At 40.3% G+C, this 25,626-nt stretch overlaps 3 protein-coding genes across 7 annotated transcripts in view; all 3 read right to left on the minus strand.

Annotated features, from left to right (window-relative positions):
- Positions 1 to 15,905, minus strand: part of flvcr2a (FLVCR choline and putative heme transporter 2a) — a 29,658-nt gene extending 13,753 nt beyond the window's left edge. For 4 of the 5 annotated variants that reach the window (XM_086149454.1, XM_086149436.1, XM_086149465.1 and 1 more), the window contains exons 1-4: positions 10,848 to 10,924; positions 8,267 to 8,928; positions 3,387 to 3,528; positions 319 to 459 (exon numbers count right to left, since the gene is read on the minus strand). In XM_086149454.1, the coding sequence (XP_086005580.1) occupies positions 319 to 459; positions 3,387 to 3,528; positions 8,267 to 8,887 (904 nt within the window). In that variant the 5' untranslated portion in view covers positions 8,888 to 8,928; positions 10,848 to 10,924. Of the gene's footprint in view, positions 1 to 318; positions 460 to 3,386; positions 3,529 to 8,266; positions 8,929 to 10,847; positions 10,925 to 14,821 lie in introns of those variants that run through there. The other variant, XM_086149475.1, reaches the window with a different exon arrangement.
- A 323-nt stretch (positions 15,906 to 16,228) lies between these two features.
- LOC147237469 (jun dimerization protein 2-like) lies at positions 16,229 to 22,249 on the minus strand. The gene is made up of 4 exons (XM_086149500.1): positions 21,735 to 22,249; positions 19,496 to 19,713; positions 18,593 to 18,697; positions 16,229 to 18,487 (listed from the first exon to the last, which is right to left on the minus strand). The coding sequence occupies exons 1-4, from the start codon at positions 22,096 to 22,098 to the stop codon at positions 18,302 to 18,304; spliced, it is 873 nt and encodes a 290-aa protein (XP_086005626.1). The 5' UTR covers positions 22,099 to 22,249; the 3' UTR covers positions 16,229 to 18,301.
- A 40-nt stretch (positions 22,250 to 22,289) lies between these two features.
- Positions 22,290 to 25,151, minus strand: fosaa (Fos proto-oncogene, AP-1 transcription factor subunit a). The gene is made up of 4 exons (XM_086149489.1): positions 24,925 to 25,151; positions 24,136 to 24,360; positions 23,699 to 23,806; positions 22,290 to 23,602 (listed from the first exon to the last, which is right to left on the minus strand). The coding sequence occupies exons 1-4, from the start codon at positions 25,054 to 25,056 to the stop codon at positions 22,934 to 22,936; spliced, it is 1,134 nt and encodes a 377-aa protein (XP_086005615.1). The 5' UTR covers positions 25,057 to 25,151; the 3' UTR covers positions 22,290 to 22,933.
- Between the last annotated feature and the right edge of the window lie 475 nt (positions 25,152 to 25,626).

Below are 25,626 nucleotides of genomic sequence, written 5' to 3' on the forward strand. Positions count from 1 at the left end.
TCGGTAAAGCTGATTCTGACCAGGCAATTCAACATTTTTAACTTCAAAGTTACACTTGTTTCTCTTGTTTTCTTCACTGTTTTATTGAAATAAAAGTTGTACATATTGTTTGGACACTGTCAATTCTGACACAGTAGGAACTGTAAGGATTTTTCACTGCTCTTGGAAATTATATATAGAACAAAGTAAGGTAAATATTAAAAAACTGCATTACCATTTTGAAAGAGGAATCCAAGAAATATGAAAGTGATAGTGAGAGTGGAATGTCTAGATAAGAAGTCAAGTCCAAAGAGGTGAGTGCAGCAGGAGGAGGCCCACCATAGCTGATCACCAGGAGAATGAAGGGTTTGTTGCACAACAGCCTGAGAATGGAAGCCGAGTAGGAGTACTCCTCAGGGGCCATGTTCCTGGCCTGAGCCTGCGCCTGAGTGGGAGGTAGTTCTGGTCTCTCCTGAAACACTGACATACACACACACAAACACACACACACACACACACACACACACACAGACATAAACACGCACACAAATACTTACCAATTAATTCAGGAGATTATGTTTGTGACTAAAATGTTGACGGTTTACAATATGAGAAATCTCATAATAGTGGGTGGCATGGTGGCACAGTGGTTAACACTTCTGCCTTTTCTACCCTGGTTGGATTCCCACAAGGGGAACTTTCTGTGTGGAGTTTGCATGTTCTCCCCGTGTCTGTGTGGGTTTCCTCCAGGTTCTCCGGTGTCCCCCCACAGTCCAAAAACATGCAAGTTAATTGGAAGAAATTAGGAAAATTGCCCCGAATGAATGAGTGAGTGAATGGTTGTTTGTCTATATATATGACCCTGTGATTGACTGGCGACCAGCCCAGGGTATACCCCGCCTCTTGCCCGAAGACAGCTGGGATAGACTCTAGCATCTCCCACGACCCTGAGTCCTGGATAAGCGGAAGAAGATGGCTGGATGGATCTCATAATAGTGCTGATAATACCTCACCCACCCTCCTATAACCCAGGTCCAACAGTGCCAACACTGTATGTCAGTTAGTGTTTTATAATATGTGCATGCGTGTGCTCATGTTGTACACCACATGGCCAAGTTGGACATTCCTTGTGTGATAAGATAAGAATGTCACCAGTTGTCTTACCAACCAATTAGTTGTTTCTGTTGTCAGCAACTCAATAAACAGAGATAAAAAAATCAAATATTGTTATCAGCTTTTTAAAAAGTCACTGCTTGAAATTAATTCCTTTTTATTCTTGGAGGTTTAGTAATGTTTTCAATAGTTTTTAAAGGAACCGTTTTTGATATTGCATTATCAACAGTTCTTGTAAAAACCTAATTTCAATGAGTGAAAACTTATGGAAATAAATATGCAACTATATCAAGGAAGGTTTGCAATGGCTGGCAGTTAAGAATCAGAATATGCAGGTGATATATTTACAGGTTTAATGTTTGAGCTTTGCTCCTGATGCTGCAGGTCTAATAATGTGTCAGATTTCAAGGGATCTCAGACTGGATTCAACATTTAATTTTCAATATTATTACCCCAGCCACAAAGTTGATATGAGAAGAGTGACCACACTGTGCATTGGGCCAGAATGGAACTGTGGACCCAACTTAACTCCATAAGTAGGGGTGGTATTCTATCCAATACAAACATGCTGCGACTGAATATACATATTATGAGTCAGGTACAATTATTAATTTCTGTTTAGATAACTCAGAGCCAATACTCAAATAGCAGAGCCCCTACTAGTGTTAGCCATTCAGAATTCATATTAGTAGTGGGTGATCGGGACAACAGAAGAAATACGATCCTGTATCTGAAAAATACATATCTTAAGTAATTAAGGTAGCCTTAGAGTATCAGTAAAGAAAACAGTAAGTACGGTTATATCATGATAATCAAATATGTTATACTTCTCTCTGAACATTAACCATCAAATACAATTGATGCTTAATGGCTTATAACACTTATTTAATATCTACTTAATGTTCTTCCTTATGGTTGTGACTTTTTTATCTCTTGTTCTGCATCAGCAGCTCTGTGTTTTGGACCATGTACCCTCTTTGCCACAGTCACAATCACTGTAAAAAATGTACCAGTTAGTAAGTATTGATGCATGTGCTGAATTAACATATCGCTTTATCCTATTTATATCTTGCATGCGGTACTATAAATGACACAGTAGTCAGTTGGCCAAAAGTACAAAATGGACAAGGCGTGCAATTGTCTCATTTGAAAGATGCAATCCTTAAAAAAGTGTAGTAGTTACCACATGGACATTCTTTTACATCAAGGACCTGATTAAAACGTTTCTATACACCAAAGTCTTTTAAGTAAACCAGACACTTTAAATCTTGCGTTGGAAATTCTGCACAGCACTTCAGAAAATACTTTCATTTCTCAGGTCCATGAGTCACAATGATAAGTTCAAAAATAAACCCAGAGTAAAATAGTAATTATATGAGTTTTACATACAAATGTTCTAAGACCTGTCTCTGAAATAGATGAGACCCCTGTTTCAGTTTTCAGAATGGTTCCCTGACTGTCAGTGAGTTTTACTTCCCCTTGGAGGCATCAGAGGGATTTAACCAAGCTGAAGGGGAAGATGATTTCATAAAACACTTCTGCGACTCTCTTGAGTTCCTGCTCTCAGTCTCACATTGCGTCAGAACACATCACATCACATCAAGAATGTGGACAATTATAACAATTACTGCATCAGCTCATCTCGTGGACGGCAGGCAGGGAGGCACAGATTTCTTATTGAGCTCTCCAAGGTGCCTAACTAGAAGAACAGATATCAAGGATATTCTTGAAATAGAAAAACACAAATACAAAAGACTCAATATGGTTAAACATTCACAACAAATGTACTGAATTCTACCTCAATTGAATCACTCCACATCCCTGATCAAAAAGGAAAATTGTCACTATTTAAGAGTTCTTTTAAGGCACCATTTTCCAGAACTTTATCAGTAATAACCAGCTATTATGTAATACTAGAGATTATGGTGAAACACTTTTATGTTCCACATCATGGACGTCCTCAGAGATCGATACTGATTTATTATTAATCCTGCTGTAATAATGATTTTGGCAGTTGACTGTAACCTAGATTTACCAATGAATTTGGAATATATGCTTATGCAGCGTACATATGAAGTATATGGTAGTTGTTGCCTGTAAACAATGATCCACAACAAAATTTGCCATGGACATCGTTCCAGGAGGCATGCAAACCAAACTCTTACTTCATGCATAACTGTGGGAGCTTCGTGCCATTGAAAGAGACATTCTCTTGGCTTTTACTGCACTAGTGACAAAAAAGACCTGACAGCTCGTCCCCGCTCTGTGAGCCTTGAACGAGACAAGTTACTCACCCATTACCACAAGGATGAAGATGACGGTGGCGACTCCAGCGCTGATGTAGAACATGATTCTAATGTGGTGTGCCAGTTCATTCTTGTCATCCACATTGGGGACGAGTATCGGTGGGATCAGGAACCCAATGGCAATGCCCATCTGCAGACAAGAGCCACAACCTTAAACAAATTCTAAGGCATCAGCTAAGTACGGTAAACACACATACAAATAAACAGACAAACAAACAAAATGGGGGTCATCAAATTAGGTGATAAAAGGGTTGAAATAAAGAATCAGGAAAAACTTGGGAGTACATTGTTATAGAAAACATGCAGTTAGTTTAAATGCTCCCATGAGGAAAAAAGTAGAAAGTGTAGAAAGTAAAAAAAAAAGTGTATAATGGCAAGCCCACTATCCTTTATCATCTTTGCTTTCAGCCTGATACTCTATCCCACCCTCAGGGTCCAGCAGCAAATCTGGTGGATGATGGGACACATCTGATCTACTACACTATGCAAATTTAAATACCACAAGAGTAAGGACCACTTCCTCGGCTTCCTACAGCCTCAAGAACACTCCAGAGGGTGCACCAGCCGACGTCCCTCCACTCTAAGGGAGAGGTAAGAGAAGGTAAAAGGCAAAAGACAAGGCAGGTTCCTTCAGGGGGAACAATGGAGTGAACAGATACCGAGGTGTATAAGCAGAAAAAACATAAACTTCAGTCCAGCAAAAATGTTAAACCACAACTTACAAGAATATATGCTCCCATCATTATACGCACACTTGTATACAAACACAAACACAATGTATTAATGTTAGGGGTCCAAAAAATGCTCCTGAAATAAACATAATTTTTTCAAAGTAGTCTTTTCATTTTTTCCTCTAAAGTAACTGATATGTCATAGATGAAATGTCCAAAAAATACTGATGAGAAGATTTGCAGAATTACTTTACCGTAACAATTGTGGTTGACTCATTCTTCGATCGTATCATGTCACTATTAGTAGATAGTAGAAATAATAGTATCATATATGAGGGTACATTGCAGTAGGCACCAAAGCTCAAAAAGTGAAGACCGAACTCGGTTATTCTATGAATTCTAAAGTTTAAGAGTTCATATATATGCTAAGGCAAATGGGAAAGAGAAAATTTGTACTACTGCCAATATAGCTGTTACTGCTGTATAACTGCTGACAAGTTTTTGGTTACATTTTTTTGTTTGTTTTTTTATAGAACATAAACTCACTGAATCACAGTGGCCCTTGTTAAATACCCTTCCAAAAACATCCAGGTAGTCATTCGTTGTTCTATCAACATCACACATCCAGAAGAAAACAGGATATGGTAGCACAATTTTTGCTCTCTTTAAACTTGACAAAAAAAATGCAAATTTAGTGCATTGTTCCCGCTTATGTAAATTCGTACTTTTGGCGGACAATATATTCATTTGTTTGATGATCAAAGCATCACAGCTCTTTTCTCTAAACATCCTAGTAAGAAATATAAACTAAGTACTAGCCTGTAATCTCTGAGGTATCATGTGCAGCACTGGACCGAAAAGAATCAAGGCATGGTGAGCAGGGGGACGTAAACAACAATGAGTTCTTTAATTCTCAGCAGCAGGGAGCGGGACTCAGTCAGAGAAGGAAAACAAATGTGACAATAGCAGTATGCAGTGTTTAGTCCAACCAATGTGAGAGAGGTCACACTTCAATGAAAAAGGAGAGCAGCTTGGTTTTGTACATTAAATAGTACCAGGAGCATGGATGTCTTTTGAAGATGCACCTTTACATTAACTGTTATGGTGGAACGATAACAAAACACAGATATATGAACAGTAGACTATTCTGGAGAGAAATTTTATGCAATCTCCACTGCTTTTGATGGCTTGGGCTGTACAGTTAATCATCATGCAATTTTTTTAATTGACAGTAGATTATTAAAAAAAACATGTGCAGCCATGTGTATTTCTAACATATATTTGTTCTTTTAATTAATCCCTGGTCGATCTGACTTTTTAATCATGAGGTGAAATAACTTTAATAACCTGCAACAACTATCCTGTAGCCAGAATTTAAACGAAGTATCAGAGCAAGAGCAGTAAACAACCACACACACACACCTAAACAATGATTGGTCTGCCATGTCGATGTAATCTTAAAGTCGGTTAATTTACCCAAGCTGAGAGAACCTGTGGAGAAGCAGGCGGTTCAAGCAGTAGAAGTCACCCACCATCCCCTGTAATATCCCCTGGCTAGAAAGAACAGACCACATACATGAACACAGAAAGGACGTCACTGTGAACGGTCTGGACAAAATAATTTGCGTTTTTCTGGTCTAAACTCAGTTACCTATGCCAATGAGAGAGTTTTTTCATGCTTTTCAGAAGGTTTGTCTTGTTCACTGAGGAATTATCGAAAAGCAAGTGTTTCATTTTTGCGAAACCCACCAATTATCAATAGTGACATTTGCCAAAGGGCAAACACACAGTATGAGTTCTTCATTAATTATCCTTGGTGGAAACATGCATTCAATGAGCTATTCATCCACCTTTGCAACAAAATGAAGCATTTGTCCAGAATAAAATCTCTGACATAAAAAAAATGTAAACATTCTAACAGAGAAACAGGGAAAATTAAAGTCCCCTCTTTCCGTAACCCATGGTGGTTGGCATGTGGGGAAAAAGTTGCTAAACTATAAAAATATCCTTCCTGCTGGAGGACTAAGACCAACAATATCATAAGATACGATAAGATAAACTTTATTGATCGCCATTGGGGAAATTCTTTTGTCACAGCAGTGTAACAGTTATAGTGTCAAAAATGAATATAAATATAAATGTAAATATAAATATAAATATAAATAGAGAGACAGTTCAAAGACAGAAGATAGCAAAGACATCCACAAATAAATAGACAGCAGGGAGAACAACAATAGCAACAACATCAGGGATAGGAATGGGCAACAGAATGGAACAGTGGGGGGGGGGGAGGGGTGGACACGCAAAACTAAACAACAATATAAATATAGTGACAGTAGCAATGACAAGAACAAAGTATAAAAAAATAGGCAGGATGCGTGCGGGCTGGGGTACCTCAAGGATAAAAAAAACAAAGAGTTAGGGCATGACGTGAATGGATGAGGTAGTGAATGGGATGAGGTAGTGAGGTTGTGGTAGCATTCTGGCCATATAATCGTGACTTGTACATGCATGGAACATAACATTCTATTCCATCTTTCTGCAGTCTGTGCCATATCTGAAACCCCTCCCTCAAAAAACAAAATAACACGGAATAATGACAAAAAGGGTATTTAACCTGCAGGGGACAAACTATTATTTAATTTGATATGAGAGCCGCAAACAGTTCTGTCTACATGAAAGTTAATGTTCCTTGGTCTTGATAACCCTTGAAAAGGGTTATTTGGTTATTATTTATTTCATAAACAGTGTTATTTATTTCATTAATAATATTCTTATTTATTTTCTGATTTCTTTTTTCCTGTAAAGATCCCAGAAAGGTTTAATTTTTGGTTATGTGTGGCTTTCTGAAAAATAATAATGTTTACGTTTAGACACCTCTGCGATCGTCACACTTTTTGTTACAAAATGGCCCGGGGACCCCTGCTATATACTATATCCTATACTATATACTATACTACATACTATATAATACTGTATATAATACTAACATGTTGCCCAACGTTAACAATATTTTCGCACAATCTATAGGAATGTCTCAGAAAATTTGAATATTGTGATAAAGTTCTTTATCTTCTGTAATGCAATTACAAAAACAAAAATGTCATACATTCTGGATTCATTACAAATCAACTAAAATATTGCAAGCCTTTTATTATTTTAATATTGCTGATATAGCTTAAGAAAGAAATTCAAAATCTCAAGAAAACTCAAAAATCCTATCTCAAAATATTAAGAATATCATGAAAAGGTAATTTTGTTATTTTTAATTGCATTACAGAAGATAAAGAACTTTATCACAATACTCTAATTTTCTGAGACAGTCCTGTATGTAGTTTTGACATTTGTGATGGGCAGTGTTTTGAATTGTAAGTCAGCTGCATAGATACGCGTCTTCAAATAAAATGCATTATTATCATTATTATTATTATTATTAGTAGTAGTAGTAGTAGTAGTAGTAGTAGTAGTAGTAGTAGTAATAGTAGTATTATGAATTAGGTTACCCATACCCCCCAAACTCTAAGAGCCACTGCAAGCAGGCACAAACAGTTGAGGGCTGCAGAGGAACATGCTCCCTCTCCTGAGTTGCATACAAGCAGCCTCCAGTCCACTATATGTATAAAAATTTGAGCGTGCACATGATAAATAGAGGTTTTGCAAAATAGAGGAAATTTTGTGTAATATTCATAAAAATTGACAGAAACAGAAGAACTCAAAAACATTGCAGCCACTCCATCAATCACATTTATCACAGAAGGCATGATGGTTATGTTCCTAGAAAAAAAAACACAATAACGTCTATGAAGTAAATATTCTACTTGCAAAAAGATACTAATATTGATTGATGGTTTACATTTATTTTTGTTTTGGCAGGGTGGTTAAGCACATGGTTTTGCATGTTGAAACAGATTTGTAATTTTTTTTCTGTGTTGGATGTTTTTCCACAGGTGAAATAACCGTTTCACTCTGTCACTTTTTCAAACTTGCTTAAGAAAAAGGTTGGAAACAGAGATTGTGATACACACACACACGCAGACCCTGATACCACATAATATGTAGCTGCCAGTTAAAAGCACAGTGTTAGAGAAGGCATAGCTTTCTTTCAGTCTCTTAGCGCACACATTCATGTGAAAGATACCATGCCCGTTACCCAAACCATCTTCAATGTGTGAACCCAGTAGGTAAAGAGAGACACACCTGGTTTCCCAGAACACCAATGGCACAGGCAGTTGACACCTCTTGTTGTCCAAACCAAAGAGATGCAAGTCTTGAGGGAATGCCCAGAATGTATACTGTTGCCACTGAACACACAAACTGGCCAAAGAAGGTCATGGTAAACATATCAGGGTCGGCCGTCCCAGTCTTTATCCAAGAACCAATGCAATTGAAAGCCGAGCCCACCACAACAACGTCCCTTAGGCCTCGATTGTCCAGCAGCCACATGACGGGCAGAATGAGGGGGATGTAGGTGAGAAAGTAGATCATGGACAGCCAATCGATGGCCAAGGCACCAATGCCATAAAATCGCATGAAGATGTTGCTGATGATGCTGTACTGGAGCCACATTAAGGCGTTGCTCATAGAGTAGATGCTGAAGAGGAAAAGCATGACCCATCGCCGCCTGTACAACTTGGTTTCCATCAGTGGGAATAGCTGAGCCGTGTTCAGGATAGGGGTCTCTGAAATGACACTCCCGTCGCCCATTGGAAGGTGGCGATTAAAGTTTCCAAAACTGGTTGTGGCTTTTCTTGAATTAGCACCACAACTAGACTGGCCAAAACCATCCATCCACTCACGGGACAACTCCTCCTCGCTCATGTTGCTTCTTTCTTTCTTCAGACTTCTGTTAGACTCGACAGCTGGAGGGAAGACAAAATATATTCTCCTTTTGTGTGCAGTCACTAAATACTGTGCTAATTTACCTAAGTTATGCCCCCAACCCAGCAGGTCTTTTCTATGATCAAAATGATCAAAAACAAGCATTCCTGTAGTGCCAAAACCCAGAATCAATTCTTATTATTCATTTAACAGAGTTTAACTTGTCATGTGCTTCAAATATAATGACCCGTGTTCGAAAAAATCAAAAGTTAAAATGACTAGCTTACAAGAAGTCACATGATACTTCTTTGCTTCTCTTAAAACTCCTCCTGCTTCAGTGCATCACTTGTCAGATGACAACAAACTGTTCAAACTGTGCACCTCAAGGAGGGCCTGTCCACTATTGCAGTTAAGCTTTCTTTTACTGCCAAAGTAAGGCGCATGATAGCTCACAAAAGCTAAAGTCCATTGAGGGTCATTCTATACTAGAAAGTTAAGTTCATAAAAACATTGACAAACAAGTTTGGGGGGAAAGGTCAAAGACAAAAAACTATACTTATCATTTAAAGCATAAACTACATTCTGGTGGCAAACACATATTTCTGATCAATAAAGAGGAACAGCCCAAGTAGACTTTTAGAGTCAATTCCATAACTTGGTTATAAAAAGTTGTTATATTGATGAATCATCAGAAACTTGAGCCACAGTTACATGTAATACTAGAATTTATTTCAGTACATCATACTTTGGAATATTTTGACCGTAAAAAGTGGCAGCAATACAACATTATTTTAATATTAGAGGAAGGTCAAAGTAAAGCCAGAAAGGTTTAAGACATATACAACAACTAGTCTTAAACAAATTATAAATGTAAAATACATTCTGTGGTCCTTTCATAAGTGTAAGTGTAAATTGCCAATTTCAGAACTTGACAGATCAAGTATTTTGAATTTGAATTTAAAATTCAGAAGACAATGATCTATTTCAGTTTCAAGTGATAATTGGTTAACAATTACACATTTTGTGAATTACAGATATCAATGTGTTTGTAATTTTAATTTGAAAATATTTTCATGTTGATCTTTTATAAACAATGTCAGAGTTTGATGTGAGACAAACACTTGACTGTAACACATGGACTTTTTATACTCAAGTAAAATATAACGTCTATTAGATACTGGAACCCTCATCTCTCTGACATCTATGTAGTATGGCTTACACTGCAGTAGATCAGAAAAGAATATTTAGCCCTTTTCTGACCTTGTATGTGTGGAGATCCAACCCTCATATTAAATCATATATAGCATTAGACAGAAGACGAACAAATCAATTTATCTGTATATATTGATGCATCAACAGAGCAGCAAGACCCATTTATGTAGAAGACAATAATCAATGAATGTGTAATGTTTTCACTTTATCCACTTGTACAAACTCCCAGCATGCTGTCAATCACATCACGGCCTGATTTGTATCCCTCAAATTGTTTTACTTTGCCTGGCTTATCAACAGAAACATAGTCTTAACAGCATTAATATCCAGTGTTATCTAGCTTCTACGTTTGTTGTTAACTGTTTATTTCTATGATTTGTCTCCTATGATGTCTGTGGCGCTTTTTTTACCGTGGTCAAAGGAACACTTTGGATTCATTCACTGTTTGGATTTTGACTGCGAGGCATTCATGGTTGTTACGCCGTCATTGCTTAGTTGGCGTCGAGAACTATTTAAAAATTAGCGTGTCAACCAAATAAATCTCAAAATGCCACTACCAAAAACACTTAAAGCGTATTTCCCTAAAAACATTGTCGAGTAGCTGCCAGGGCGAACGCTGTATGTCTAATGTAATGAACCAACATAGTAGTTAACATAAACCACAAGAACTCAGGTTTCGTTTTCCATTTTAAAATAAAGTTAGTAAACACTCCGTCTATGAAATAATCATGATACGACCGGAGCCTACCTTTCTCGCAGCCACATTGTTAATTTGGCTTTAGCTTTCGACTGAAACTATGAATAAGTGTACCGTTCCAGCGGAAGATGGCGAGGTAGAGAAGACACCGACTGTTACTGGACACGTCACTTCCGATTGGCGGACCGCCGCGCGTGAGCCTTATTAGAATGTTTACCTCCAAAAACCCGCCCTCGAAAAATTATTTATTTACTATTTTTGTTGTTTTTTTCTGTGGTTCGTAGTGATTGTCGTCTATAACTATGACTATATGCAGCAGCTATCTTTGTGACATCTCGGATTTTCTTTTCGTGAATACCGGTGTGACATGTCAGACAGGCTAGTGCGGTTATCAGAAGATAGATAAAAGATTAAAAAAAAAATTAAAAACATTTTTAGGCTGTCGACACAGGCACCCATTAACAACGTGAAAATAGTTTCAGGAATAATTTAATGGAATAAGAATAAGAATAAGAATAAGAATAAGAATAAGAATAAGAATAAGAACAATTTTATTTATGGCGAGGGAAATTGTTGTGCCAGAGTTACAAGAAAAACATAACAATAATAAATAATAGTAGAAATTTGTATAAACAGAAATATATATGGAGAGAGAGAGAAAAAAATATATAGTATAGTATAGTATAGTATAGTATAGTATAGTATAAATACAAATGCTAATGTGCCTGGCTGGTATGCCCCCCGCCCCCAACCCCTGTGTGTGTGTGTGTGTGTGTGTGTGTGTGTGTGTGTGTGTGTGTGTGTGTGTGTGTGTGTGTGTGTGTGTGTGTGTGTGTGTTTTGGATGGGTCTCTTGGATATTTACGTGGGCATGGAGAGCTAATAGGATTTGCACATTTTCAGACAGAGAACATTTCACCCAGTCCTTCAGCAGCAATACCGGTGGCCCACATCCAGGATTAACTTCAAAATATTGCCACTCAGTATTGACACAAATGCAACCGCAGTCCTCCATAGCTGTTCAACCAGCTTCATAGTGCCAGTCCCTTCCACTCTATCAGGTTTCTATTCGCAACTCAACTGGAACTGTGTACCATGGGATACACAGTGTTAAGTTTCTCTGCTCCTGGGCTTTGGCACTCACTTCTGACCTGACAGCAGAAATGGTGACTTTCTTTATCAGTTCAACTCAAAAAGCAAAATTTATCAGTTTCAAAATTGCTTATTCTCTGTAATCTTGATTCCAACTGCTCTTTTTTTTTTTTTTTTACTTTGTGTTAGATGGCCTTGGGTCTGGTCAATGCCCATCTCCTTCATCGCTTGCATACCAGTTGACAGCAAGCTACACTGTGTGTGTGTGTGTGTGTGTGTGTGTGTGTGTGTGTGTGTGTGTGTGTGTGTGTGTGTGTTTGTGTGTGTTCCCCACATGCCACCTCCAACTCACTTTTACTCTTTTTACACGGTACATTCATAGTCTGTGACAAGATAACATTTCATCTACATTTATTTCCCGGTGACACTGCAATAGTTTGGTGGGTGGAAGATAAGGAAGGTGGAGAATTTTAAGCACTTAAGGTCAACAGTCCAGAGCAATGGAGAGTGTGTTTAAAGAGGTGAAGAAATGTGTTCAAGCCGGTTGGAAGGAGTGGAGAAAAGTATCAGGGTTAATGTGTATAAGAGAGTATCAGCCAAAAAGAAAGGAGAGGTGTACAAGACCGTGGTAAGATCAGTGATGCTGTATGGTTTAGAGACAGTGACATGAGGGATAAAAAGGAAGCAGACCTGGAGGTAGCAGAAATGAAGATATTGAGGTTCTCTTTGGGAGTGACGAGGCCGAATAGATCAGATCACATAAACTTAAGTGTCCCATTAGAGAAATTCTTCATGGGCCACTGGTAGAGCTCATCTGCATTGTTCACACACATAACATGTATACCATCATCCCAGACAAGTTGCTCCATAGTACACTAGAGTACCATGCAGTTACAAACTATTGGTGCAGGAGGAGAGCACCATTAATCTTAAATGTTGAGGATAGTTGGAAGGGAACTATAGATATTTCACAAGCCCATAGGTTAAAGCGGAAAGCTGAAAATAAAGAGGTAATAGTATCTAAAAGTGCATGTACATGTGCATGAAGAATAAGACTGCAATTGCTTGGTGTGCCAGAAAACATGAGGCCACATGAGGTTGCTGCAGAGAACTTGGTTACATGGTTTTAAGCGAAAACCATCCACAACTCAGTACGACAACAACAAACAATCCAGCCGAGCTGCCATAAAAAAAACAATGACACCTTCAGGGCTGTGGTGAATCCCATCCAAAGGCCCAAGAACATGCAACAGAAAATGATTCCGGTCCGGTGCCATTGATCATTTCAGCTACACCTTACAGTGATAGTCTCACCTCCAACAGCATCTACACCCTCTTCATTTAATCTCCTTTAAACTTAAGATGTGCACTAATGACTATCCCCTTGAGATTTCTGTGCAATAAGTCACAGTGTATAACTGAATTAACTTGCATTTTTTGAGAAATAACATGCCTGCATAATTTACACATCATCATTATAATACCTTATATATACATGATTATGGTGCAATTTTTGTATGTCATTTTGACGATACATCTGTTTGTATTCTCTGTTTGCATATGATATGATTTAATGTTAATTGATAGTACAAGAAAATATTTGGCCATCTAAAATAAGACAACTCTGCCAACAACAAACAACTCAGTGTATTGTTTCTTCCCCGGAGGTTTTCAGAGACCTTCAGCCTTGACGCACTCTTTGAGTTTGTTCATGCAAATACAATTATATTTGCCTTTACACAGTTTCATGTAGAAATGCACCCTCACTTGAACATGCACATCATGGTGCTGCGCTTGAACACCACCCAAAGCTCCAACAGCATTGTATGTTTTTTTGTCTGTCCATCTCAGTGCAAGGCAGCAGCAGAAACCCTGAACGTGATAAGATTTTCAAGGAAAACACACTGAATATGTAGATAAGTATCCTCACATGAGCATGCAAACAGACTTATGCATACACACGCACACATACACACACACACATACACACACACACACACACACACATACGCTAATAACAGTGCGCTTTTTGTACAACAGGCAGATAAAAATTTTATTGCACCCATTGTGAATATTTTTACACATAAGATGTCTAAATTGAGGGGAGGCCTGTGCGCATCCACAGTTGGCCGGTCAACCAGAATATCTATTTCTATAGGGCTCCTGTGGTATATTTATTTAACACGGTAAGCAATTTGCAAATGGGGTCAATTTGTGAGCTGCTTCAGATTTAACAGCTCACAAATGAAGATACATCTTTCATCTTGACTGATTGCGATAACTTGTGCGTTGAGCCAGGCCACTGATAACCGTGCCAAGTATTCATTCACAGTAAAAAAAAGTTTTTGCCTACAGTTGACCTAAAATCCAAATGTGAAGCACACAATGAGTGAGATTTGTATTTGATTTTTGGTGCTACACCATAACTGTATAGTTTATCTTAGAATATGTCTATGATAGAGACCTTGTTGTGAAAATTTCTCTCAAGATTACATTGGCAGTTCCTAAGAAACTAAAAAAATCGGAAAATACCTGAAGAGATTATTTGCTTCTATACACGGATGTGGATGATCAGATTATAAGTTTATGAAGCCTCAACTTTACAAATAACCTGCTATAAAATTCTACATTGAGTCAAATGGAAGACATTTAGTTCTTCTTGAAGTTTGTCCCTTTTTAAAGTAGAGACTAACATCACTACTCTGTATTTTGTGCTTTCTTACTTACTGCTCTTGCTACTTGCTTGCATTCCCTCCAGTCTATCCTAAAATAAGAGAAAATGTGGGGCAAGTGTTTGCAGTCTGGGTGGAGGTATGTGGGAGCTCATCTGCACAGTTGTGCCTCAAAGTCATTCTTTCACAATGCTTTTCACGCCAAACAAACAAACAAACAAACAACACAGGGGATTATAGATCTTCTCACAAATTAAATCACCTGATTCCCGAAAACTCCAATGGAGCAAGCGGTAGAGACCTCGTCCGCACCGAACCACACCGAAGCCAGGCGAGAGGGCATCCCGAGGATGAAGACCTGGGCCAGGGAACTGGCAAACTGCCCGAGCATGGTGACCCCGAACAGGCTGGGCTCTGCGCTGGCCACCTTTGTCCACGTTCCGGCGCAGTTGAGCGCGCTAGCCAGCAGTGCCATGACGCGCAGCCCTTTCTTATCCAACAGCCAGGTAACCGGGAAGATGAATGGGATGTAGGTGAGCATGTAGACCATGGACAGCCAGTCCACCGCGAAAGGGTCCACCTGGTAGAACTTCACGATGATGTTGCTGATGATCCCGTACTGGATCCACTGGTACGCGTTGCTCAGGGAGTACGAGCTGAATAGAAACACTATCACCCACCGCTTCCGGTAAAGACGCGTGGGGAGCGCCGCCGAAACGGTTCCTCCGTTGGGGATACCGGTGCACTCAATGCGCTCCGCAGCTTCTGGGTCCTCCACCCGTGGACCGTCTTCCACCGGATTCCCGACGCTCAGTTCCTGAGAGATGCGCCCGTCTGCCATGTTCTGCGTAAATGTCTCTCTAAAACTCAAAACTTTTAAATAATAGAATTGCTGACAGGTGTCTCATTCTAGCGGCTTCTCTATGCTCTTTTCGCCGGAGCTGCTGCGCGGATCTCTCATGCCACCGCACTGAGCGGCTGGCCACAAGTTCATTCAAGAAGACGCTGAGAAATCACCTTCTTTTATTGCAGACGTTTACTCCACCCAGCTGTGGAGATAAGAATGACAGAGGGGGGCATGGGTCCTCAAAATCCCACAGAGCCTGCCTGAGGCATCAAAGAAAAACTAAAAGCACTGTGTGGTGTGCTTCACCTACTTTTCTTTTATTGTCTGGCTCACCTGGGGGGTGAAACTTTATCTATTGATTTATTTATTTTTATTTTGATTTTATTTTTCTTACTGATTATAGGTCATGAACTGTTTGATCCGGTCCCCCACCCCCAACACCCCGCGCTAATCTTGCAAATTAAATCTCCCCCGTTTGGAACAAAGAGCGACTTGTGTAAGTACTGTTGAGTAAATGCTGAGAATTTATGTTCCCGATCAGCTCGATTTTCTAGGAGATTAAACTTGGGGTTGGTGTAAAATGTTGAACACATGGCCGAATCGTCGCAGTTTTTCTATGACTTCATGCAGAGTTTGCCATTATGGCATGTTTTGTCAATCTGTGAAATTGATGAGTGGTGAAATAATCTGATCCCTCATCAACACCAAAACAAAGCATGCTGAAGAAGGAAAAAGCATTTCTTAAGTAGATATCATCGGGTAGAGCCAGACATGTAATTCAAGTAAATACAACTTTGTTGAACTCAATAAATTCTCATAAAAAAAAAAAACAACCTAAACATTTATTTCTTCAAGAAATACATTTGTGATATGCTTTTATAGCATCAAATACAAAAGTACAAAAAAAAATCATGACATCATTACAGTTACAATTCGCTAACAAAAAGAAAAGTACATTGTAAACAGTCAGTTTACATAAGTGTTCATACATGACGCCTGCGCCAAAACACGAGGAGCATATAGGAAAGATATAAATGGTCAACTGCTTGACAAAATAGAGCAAATAAACATGAACGATATATCAGATAAGTTTCTGACTGTGACCTTAGTTCATGTTACCATAGAGTATCAACTGGATGTAGAAATATTAACCTGAAATAGGCTTTTAAAATGTAATATCGGATGCATTTTAATATTTGAGTTTTAATAATTACACAATACTGATTATTTGTGATGGTCATGAGCCAGTTTTCATCCTACTTACTGTAACTGTTCTCCTACTGGTATCATGAGGATGCCTTTTAACTATGTAATTTTGAACATTAAGATGGACAACTCTACATCAATCGAATGTAGTTTATGCCTTATTTAAACTTTTGAAAGTCAATCTTGTTCTGTCAAATACACTCCTGTCATTTGCATATTGCAAGTGAGCACATTTAATCATCTAGATAAAAAATATTGCAGAACAGCTCCATATCACAGGGGTAAATACATCTGTAATGATGTTAACTGTTTTAGACACTGTTGTTTTTTTCTATTATATGTATGAAATATTTCAAATGTATGATTTTGCTCATTTGATTAGCTTCACTTTTTTCAGCAAAGTACAAAAATGTCTGACTATCATCCAGTCCAGATGAACCACCGATCACAGACTGACCTGAAAAGCAGAGTCAAGGGAGGAATGCCATAGTGCAATACTTTGATCGGGGTGTATCTTGCATGTTTTAAAACGAGTAACATTCTCCTTTAAGGTTATTACTACTACATCTTTAAGAACCGGTAATTAAGACTTAAGATTTAAGCTCTGTTGTGCTCATTTGTATGTTTCTATGAATCACATGGAGCAGTTTAAGGTCTGGCGAAAATAATACTCCCCATGTCTAAATTAAAAAATGTAATTATTTTTAGCTTTGAACCTGACATTCGTGTTTGCGATAATAAAAGTTTTTAAGCTAATTGCACTGTAATTACTAAGAATATTATTAAGGGAACAAGCCAACTTTTTGGATAATTCATCCATTGTCCATGACGTCTACACAAGGATGTCACTCTCTTTAATGTGTATGCAGTGAGCTATACACAAGCTCTATTTCTTAAAATATGCCAACTAAAACTATGTCTAACAAAAAATATAATCATAAATTCTTCGAAAATATGAATTTCTGCTCTATCAAGTGTTGTGTGACATGATACAACATTTAAGAGGCTTGTTTTTTTTTTTCTTCTGTGTGTTTGACGGTATTCAAAAACTGAGCATTTACACCCAGCAATGTATTTGCTTCAAACATGGTCAAACTCTCATACTCCGAGATTATTAGTTTAAGTGATGAATTACCGGTAGTTACATATCCCATATGCATGGGAGTGTTTTGGATTTGATGGTGGAGACTCTCCTAGTACCCTTGGTAGTCTTTCATTGAATGCAGCCAATGCAGGCAGATCTCTCGTTTAACAGATATGGAGTCTCTCATCTCACAATAGCAAAAATGGCAAATGGGTGTATTCCCCAAAAAGTCAGTATGTTCTATTACGTGGCAACGGCGTCAAGGTTTGGCTATTAGCTCCCCAAATCCACCTCACATGAAAACAAGCCAGAGCCGGCAATGTTGAGTTATTTGTGTTATGTTTGCTTACCTTCACGGTGGGAGAGGTTGTAGAGCTAATTGCTATAATGCCAAGAAATGAGTTAAACGAGAGAAAAGAAAGAAAAACAGACAGCAAAAAGAAAAAAAAAGGAGAAGAAGGAATCCGCTTCATCTGCCAAAGTACTGTCCGATATTACTGAATCCGCATTTTACGGTAGAAGGTCCGTATGGTTCTCCTCACAGACGGAGACCTGCAGCTAAGTGCTCCTCGTCCACAGCACACCAGAGCGGAGATCTCCCACTGTCACTTGGTCTCCAGCTGCTGCAGCAACGGGTTCAACTCGCTCTCGGGTGTTTTGACACTGTCTGTCCTGACAATACACGTGGGACGATGACGGTTCAGCATGAGGATCAGCTGCTGCCGCTCCAGCTTCAGCTCCTCAATCTGGGCCTTGAGGTCGGAGTTTAACATCTCCAGCCGTTCCGATTCCTATGGAAGAATGAAGGGAGGAGGGAGAAGATGTAACACCAGCTAGGATAAAGGAAATTTGCAACAGATATGAGAATAATGGAAGAATTATACGAGTTGTGGAACCTTTTGTAGATAATCGGTCCTCTCCTTCTTTTTGTTTCGACATCGCGCTGCAGCTACTTTGTTTTTCTCTCGCCTCCGTTTCCGTCGTTCCTCCTCCTCATCTCTCTAAGTGGCAGCAAAAGGAAAACTCCTTAGAAATATGACTTACTTCATTGATTTTTTACCTAAAGGTGTCATCACATGGACATTTGATAATCCATTTATGTGAACATGTGCTGATGATGAAAGACAACTGTGTAAGAGAACAGAGGCTGTAAAATTCAACTGAGTGCGTAAGAGTTCAGTGTTGTATATATTTTTGTATGTTATGCATAGATTAACATTACCCACACATACAGTATGTGTATTTTAAAATAACATTTAAAAAAATTACACAATCATTAGCAAAGGCTGAAGCCATGGAATATGTTTGACACTCTGTATCCACTAGATGGGCCTGTTGATCAATATTTTTACCCAAAACTGTGCTTTGAGAAAACTGTTTTCATTGCAGATAAAACCTTCAGAAAGGTTTTTATTGTTATGAAAGTATGAGTACTACAATTTCTCTCAATAATTCCCTGGATGTAAGTGAGTTGGGTATGGGAGATTCATTCTCAGATACAAGATAAGAATAAACTGATTATGTTTCCAGCATCACTCACATTGCAAAAAAGACTTTTTATTTCTGACTTTTAAATGTTTTTTGACCAATTTTAAGTATTCTGGGGGTTATTATAGTACAATTGGTTACTTTTTCAACCTCAAGCTATGACCCAAAATTGTTTCAACAGCAGCTTAATTAACATTACCAGTTCCAGATGTTTTTTTTTTTTTTTTGCCAAACACTGGTGTCTGTGTATTCATTTAATATCATTTCATATATTGTCTCGCGCTAACCCGGCCTTCCCCATCATCTCATACCTCTGTTTTGATAAATAATGGCGTCTTCCCCACACTGTCCAAGAAGTGCAGCGGTGACAGCATTGTTCCGAACTCCTGGATGTCACCAAATTTCAGCTTGTCAGTCCGCGTGGTGGCCGAGAGCCCAGCCAGTGAGCCTAGGCTGGGCAGAGAGCCTGCCGTCACGGAGGGGTCTGGGATTTGTCCTGGCATCGTGTCAGACTCTGCTGCAACCAAAGCTGGGGAGGCAGAGTTAGAGAGTGAGGGAAATACTCAATGAGAAACACCGCTCGGCTTCTGGTAGAACATCCAAGGATGCACTGTATCGCAGGAGGGTTAAAATACAGCCATGTTACATGAAGACCGACGGTCATGTAAGGGGATTTGTTTGCGCGACAGTCAGGCTTCAAGGAAGCATTTCCTCCCGGTGCTCTGTTCCCTCGAATAGTCGAACATACTGAAAGGACACTGGATGAATTACTGCTATGGTTTAAAAGCTGGGCCTGACTCCCATTACAACATTTTTTATTAGTTTGATTTTTCCCCCAACCTCTAGAATGAGTATGCCGCCATATATTTGAAGACCCTGGCAGAAAATAATGAAAGCATTTACTCCCTAAAGGGGAAAAAAGAGATCAAGACCTTAGCACAAAAGCAGACGTACACAAACGCTACTCTTTCGAGGAGAATGAAAGTTAGTCTTTGCCAAGAAATAGCAGTTAATGTCGGGGGAGCGTAGTGTGCCTGCCAAAATTTAATATTTTTGCATATTGTGGTTACACTCAGACCTAAAGCAGACTTATTTTATTTAGTCAAATGAAAAACAACTCTCAGCTTGCTTGTTCAAAAGATTTTCAATATGTTTTGTACCTTGTACTTAATGGCAAACGCCTTTTTCCCTGAGCATGGAAATTTGAGTAGCCAAGGAAAATGAAAGCTCTAAATGCGCATGCATGTGTATGCATGTGTGTGTGTGTGTGTGTGTGTGTGTGTGTGTGTGTGTGTGTGTGTGTGTGTGTGTGTTTCTGTCTGTAATGCGTGTGTTCATACATGGCAAACAAAAAGCAACAGGAAATTACTACAACAGCTCAATGGCTGTCAGTGTCACACCACGCAGTCAAAACAAGTGAGGTCAAATGCCTCACAGGAACAAATCAGGAATATCTGACATATAAATCTCGGGATGGCAAAAAACACCTGTAAAGTCAAAAGTATGTTAAAATAGTATGATATATATAAAGAAGGAATAAACAGTATCGTAAACCAGTCAAAAACATTCAAATATCAAATATTGCAAGTATTGTGATATATTGTGCTCCTATTCACTTTCCCACCGTTTCATAACATTATAAACAATTAGTTTATTAAATGTTTTCATACATTCGTGGCTGGATGAGAATTGTATATGAAGGGAATAACATTCAATGATTTCAATAGTTTTCCACATTTTCTCAGGTCAAATTAAAATTGTGCTCACTGGAATGTCTTTCACTGCTGATAAAATGGTGAGTAATGAGTAAAAGGATGGCAATTGAGTGGATAGTTGATGCCTTGTAATCCATATTCACTTATTTAAGATGACTTTGTGGCATGCATATTTTGCAGTGAGAAAAGAGAAACAAAAAACATTTGGGAACAATTGCAAACCTGTTATACAATGTAATATCATACTATAAAAAAATTTAAGGCAATGACATCCTTTTGCACACACTCCGTGATGTAGTCAGCATAAGTTTGAATTTAAACTGCTTGAAAAACATGCATCCTCAAGTCTTTTTTTTTTTTTTTTTTTTGGAGGGGGGGGGGGCATCACTGGTCAAGGAGAAAGCGGAAGTTCCCTTTTTTTTGCTTTTTTTTATCTTACATAACATCGCCTTTCCATCAGAGGAGCTGCAGCGATCGAAGCTTTCTGCTCACACAACTCACTAGAAAGAAAAGACAAAGCGTCTTGCACACGGAAACACACTTGAACAGAGACATTCGTCCCGGGGTTGTGCACGCCGCGGTGTCCGTGTGCTCCGAGAGAGCGTGCAAAAGTATGCAACCGGCTTCACGCTGAATTTAGAGAAAGGCTAGAAGAGGGGGGGGGGGAAGAACTCAAACGAGACCGCAGCTGAATAGAAGCTTAGGACAGAAGCGTCGTGCGCTCTACCGGTCCAGACTGTAACCGGACCAAGCGCGCCGCGCAGCCCGCCGCTGCGCAAAACAAATAATGAAGTACACAAGCGTCCGTCTGGCTCACAAGTTCCCTCTTACAGACCTGACTTCGATCCCAGGTATGACGGGGGTCCCTTTTTCTGGTCAGCCGAGGGTCGAGAGTAAATTTTAAAAAGGGGAAATCGTTGCATCAGCTCGATTTTAAACGTGATCCCCATCTGGGAGGATTTGGGAATGCGGAAATAAGGCGATGCCAGCAGGGATGTAAAAAAGTACATAAGGGGGCAGAAGAGGGGAAGTCTCACCGCTCCTCCCATAAAGACAGGCCGAGGATGGCTGCGCACTGCAAAGCACAGCATGTGCGTCCAGGAGGCCCGGGCACACGCACGCACGCGCACACGCACATACAAGACCGAACCTTGACGCCGGTGCAGGAGGAAGTATATTAGTACCAGGTGATATGACATCCGGTTAGTACACAAGAATCGCAGGGAGCGAGTGGCACAAACACACTGCTTGATTTCAAATTTCAGTCATTTTCTGGATCAAAGGGGGATGATATGAATGTCACCGCTAATCTGGAGAGATTTCAAGTATGAACGGCCGCTTTGCTCTTGGTTTACTCGATGCAGACAGGTACAACGGGCAGACACACGAGTCTGAATGTAGATTTATTGAAATTATTCTGCAGCATAGATAAGCACTCAATGCTCATTTAACCCTCCTTCAGTTTAAACAAATAAGTCAGAATCTGAGAGGTAGAAAAATAAATCATAAGTTACATCTTGATAGATATATAGTATATATAGCACTGGATGTTTTCATGGAAAACTTTCAACATTTCAACAATGAAGTCAAACCACAGTTGATGACATTGAGGTATGCAGGTACTGAACGTGGATGGATGTGTAATTACAACAGCAACAGCAATTGATACACGATTGACACCAAAACACGAAACCGTACTGTAACATTAAATTCAACATTACATCTTAGATCTTGTTTCAGATCAGATATATAGATAGATATGTTTTTAAAAATGATCTGGAATTCATATGCTTTTTCTTTTAACATGCGTTTTGAAATCGGAACTAACTTAGATCCCTTCTGTTAAGTAAAAGCCATGCTTTTAGCTACATCACTCTGTGGGGCTATGTATCTGGAGAAAGTTTATATGTTTCTCGGTCACACGCGAAACCTTTCGTGAGTGTTACAGCATCGGTTGTTCGTTTCGTTTTGAATTCGGGAACCTGCGAAAGAGAGAAACCGGAGAGATCAGACGGATCGCTTTTTCTGTGTGCATTATAAGGCGAGAAGAGTGGGTGAGTTGAGCAGATCGACGGACTCGGATTTGGCCCCTCCGCCTTTGTGGCTCTCTAGTTCCTCTGTCAGCGAATCCAGCTCGGGGCATGCGAACGTGAACACGGAAAGGTAGCTGCTGCAGGTGGGCGTGGAGGTCACCTCGGGAGTGCTGAGGGGCTCCAAGTCGCCGGAGACGGACTTGTAAAGGGTCTCCCAGTCCGAGACCCCCAGCGAGCTGCTCAGATCGATGTCTGGAACCGAGCGGGCCGTCTCCATGGAGCCTCTCTCCTCCGCACTGGGCAGCATGTTGTCCAGGAGGCCTTCCTTAATGTCCAGGGAGGGCTCGAGATCGCAGATGTTGATCTCGGCGCTGGCGCAAAGCAAGATGTTGGAGTTCCCGGAGATGGCGGTGGACGGGTCATTGGGGATGCCCATGTCCTGGAGCGATGGTGCTTCCTGCATACCCTCCTCCGGAAGCCGCTCTTCCTCCGGACTGGGTGATATCTCCGGGGAGCCCGGAGCCTCCTGGAAAATAGACTCCATCTCCCCTGGCATTTGGCATAGAGGTTTGTGTGCGGTGAGGATAAATTCAAGTCGCTCTTTCTCTTTGAGGAGGTTGGCTATTTCGGTCTCCAGGGATGCCTTTTCCTCCTCCAGCTTGTCTGTCTCCTTGGAATAGAAAACACATCCTGCGTCATCCACACGGGAAAACACACAACAGTTGGTGCAAATGACAGCTGAGTAAATGCATCACTGTTTACTTACAGCTTGCAGTGTATCTGTGAGTTCCCTCCGTCTGTTGCGACACTTGGCTGCGGCCATTTTATTCCTCTCTCTCCTTATCCTCTTTTTCTCCTCCTCCTCTGGAGACAGCTTGCATGGAAAAGACACAATTCAGGCGTTACCTCAAAGAATCCAGCCATCTCGTCTCGTCTCCTCGTCCGCTGCCAATACACCCTCCGAAGAATGGCAAAAGCATGTTTCGCTGCAATGCGTCTAAAAATAGACCATTGTTGCTGACTTGCTGTGACCTGAATATAAATTGACTGCCTAAGGAAGGCGCGCAGCCAGCACACGGCATCAGAGGAGGAGGAGATACAATGGCACCGGTGCACACAAGGAATTCAGACTGGCGTATGTAAATGTGCAAAACTGACGACTCGGTCCAATAAAAGGGGGGAACCGTTCCTGAGCTGCCCTACCTGCTCTGTTTTGCCCTTTCTGGTGGCATTTTTCCCCTTATTCCTGCCCCCTTTGGGTGTTGCCTGCCGAGAGCTTTGCGGTTCATTGGCTTGCTTGCTCCCAAGAGATGAGACAGATGTAATAATTGCTGGCTGGACCATCCACTGGAAATCTGGGGTAGAGGAAATTGCAGTGACTGTTGGAACAAATGGAGTGGCCTGAGCGCTCATGTCTTGGCAGATATCCTGAGGAAGAAAAAAAAAAAAAGGAAAAGGGAAATAAAAATCATGGTGAGATTTATTTAAAATAAATCTACTAGATAGGTCGGAAGGAAGGAACCCGTGAATATCCACACTAACTAAAGGGGCACAACACCGGTTATATTTTCTTGAAATTTAGCCAACCAGAAATAGCCTTCTCCAGATCAATATTTGACTTTATCTGTTTCTGACGTCAACACTGACGCAGGGATGCTGTGGAGTCTCCTGAATGGATTTATTTTTCTCAATGAAGCGCTGCATCGACGCGCTCAGCACAGTCTCAAGGCAGCACAACCTCATTTCGACAGCATCTATTGTACATAACTCTTGTCCGTAAAATAAAAAAAATAAAAAAATACTGGAGGTGTGTGTGTGTGTGTGTTGGTGGGGGGAAGTGGGGGTGGGGGTGGGGGGTCCAATTAATTACAACCTCATCAAGTAGCCACCCCATCACCACCCCCGGCATCAACGCAAAGAATGATAAGCATCAGTTTGTGGAGCAAAGACAAGGTTCCTGTCAACCTCCAGGGTCAACACATCGACTGGTACCTTTGCGTTGTTTGGCGAGGACGAGGGGGAGCTCTCCTCTGGCGTCTTCTGACACACTGTCCCGGCGGGAGACTCCGTCCGGCAGGTGGGGGAGACTGAATCCATGTCTGGCGTCACGTTGTTATAATACATCACGGAGAATAAAAGAGTCCCGGGCGAGTGATGAAGATGACTCTAGCCTTCCTCGGGCAGAGCGGCTCGGGTCTCCTCTCCAGGTATTTAGCCTACCTGGTAACTGGACGACTTGAATGCAAGCCCCTCCTTTTATGCTCTGCGAGAATTTTATGAATGAACCGAGACTGTACCATCAGCGAAGGGGAAAGGGGGGGGGGGCGTCAAACCTAAAAACACGGACGCCACTTTTTTCGTTTATAATAGCAGTTTATTTTACAAATCATCGATCGGAGAAATTTCTAAGTAGAACCTAACAGATGTTTTTTTTATGTTATGAGGGCGCAGCTACGAACCGGTACCGAGCGGAACAGCAGTTCTCGCTCCCATTCATAAATCCGAGCTTCAAATGCGCTGCGGGGTGAGAACATGAAAACGTGAGTGTTTAATACACGTATGTCACCATTTCCTGAGCAGAGAAAGCTTGGTGTCCTTGGATGTATTCATTGATTATATATTTTTTAAAACGTGCTGCTTCTATCGATAAACGCATTTCATTTTAGCTCAATACAAATCTAATCACAAAGTTGA

This window comes from Fistularia commersonii, chromosome 1 (genome assembly GCF_037954325.1).
Source record: "Fistularia commersonii isolate RoL2024-O1a breed Wild chromosome 1, RoL_Fcom_v1.0, whole genome shotgun sequence".
Taxonomy (NCBI): domain Eukaryota; kingdom Metazoa; phylum Chordata; class Actinopteri; order Syngnathiformes; family Fistulariidae; genus Fistularia; species Fistularia commersonii.

Excerpts from the sequence above, each read along its gene's own strand:
- LOC147237469 (XM_086149500.1), bottom strand. The coding sequence starts at position 22,098 with ATGTCATATCACCTGGTACTAATATACTTCCTCCTGCACCGGCGTCAA. Across the intron at positions 19,714-21,734 it reads ATACCTGGGATCGAAGTCAG|CTTTGGTTGCAGCAGAGTCT; the intron begins GTCTGTAAGAGG and ends CTGCCTCCCCAG. Across the intron at positions 18,488-18,592 it reads GGACCGATTATCTACAAAAG|GAATCGGAACGGCTGGAGAT; the intron begins GTTCCACAACTC and ends ATTCTTCCATAG.
- fosaa (XM_086149489.1), bottom strand. The coding sequence starts at position 25,056 with ATGTATTATAACAACGTGACGCCAGACATGGATTCAGTCTCCCCCACC. Across the intron at positions 23,807-24,135 it reads GAAAGGGCAAAACAGAGCAG|CTGTCTCCAGAGGAGGAGGA; the intron begins GTAGGGCAGCTC and ends TTTCCATGCAAG. Across the intron at positions 23,603-23,698 it reads TCACAGATACACTGCAAGCT|GAGACAGACAAGCTGGAGGA; the intron begins GTAAGTAAACAG and ends TTCTATTCCAAG.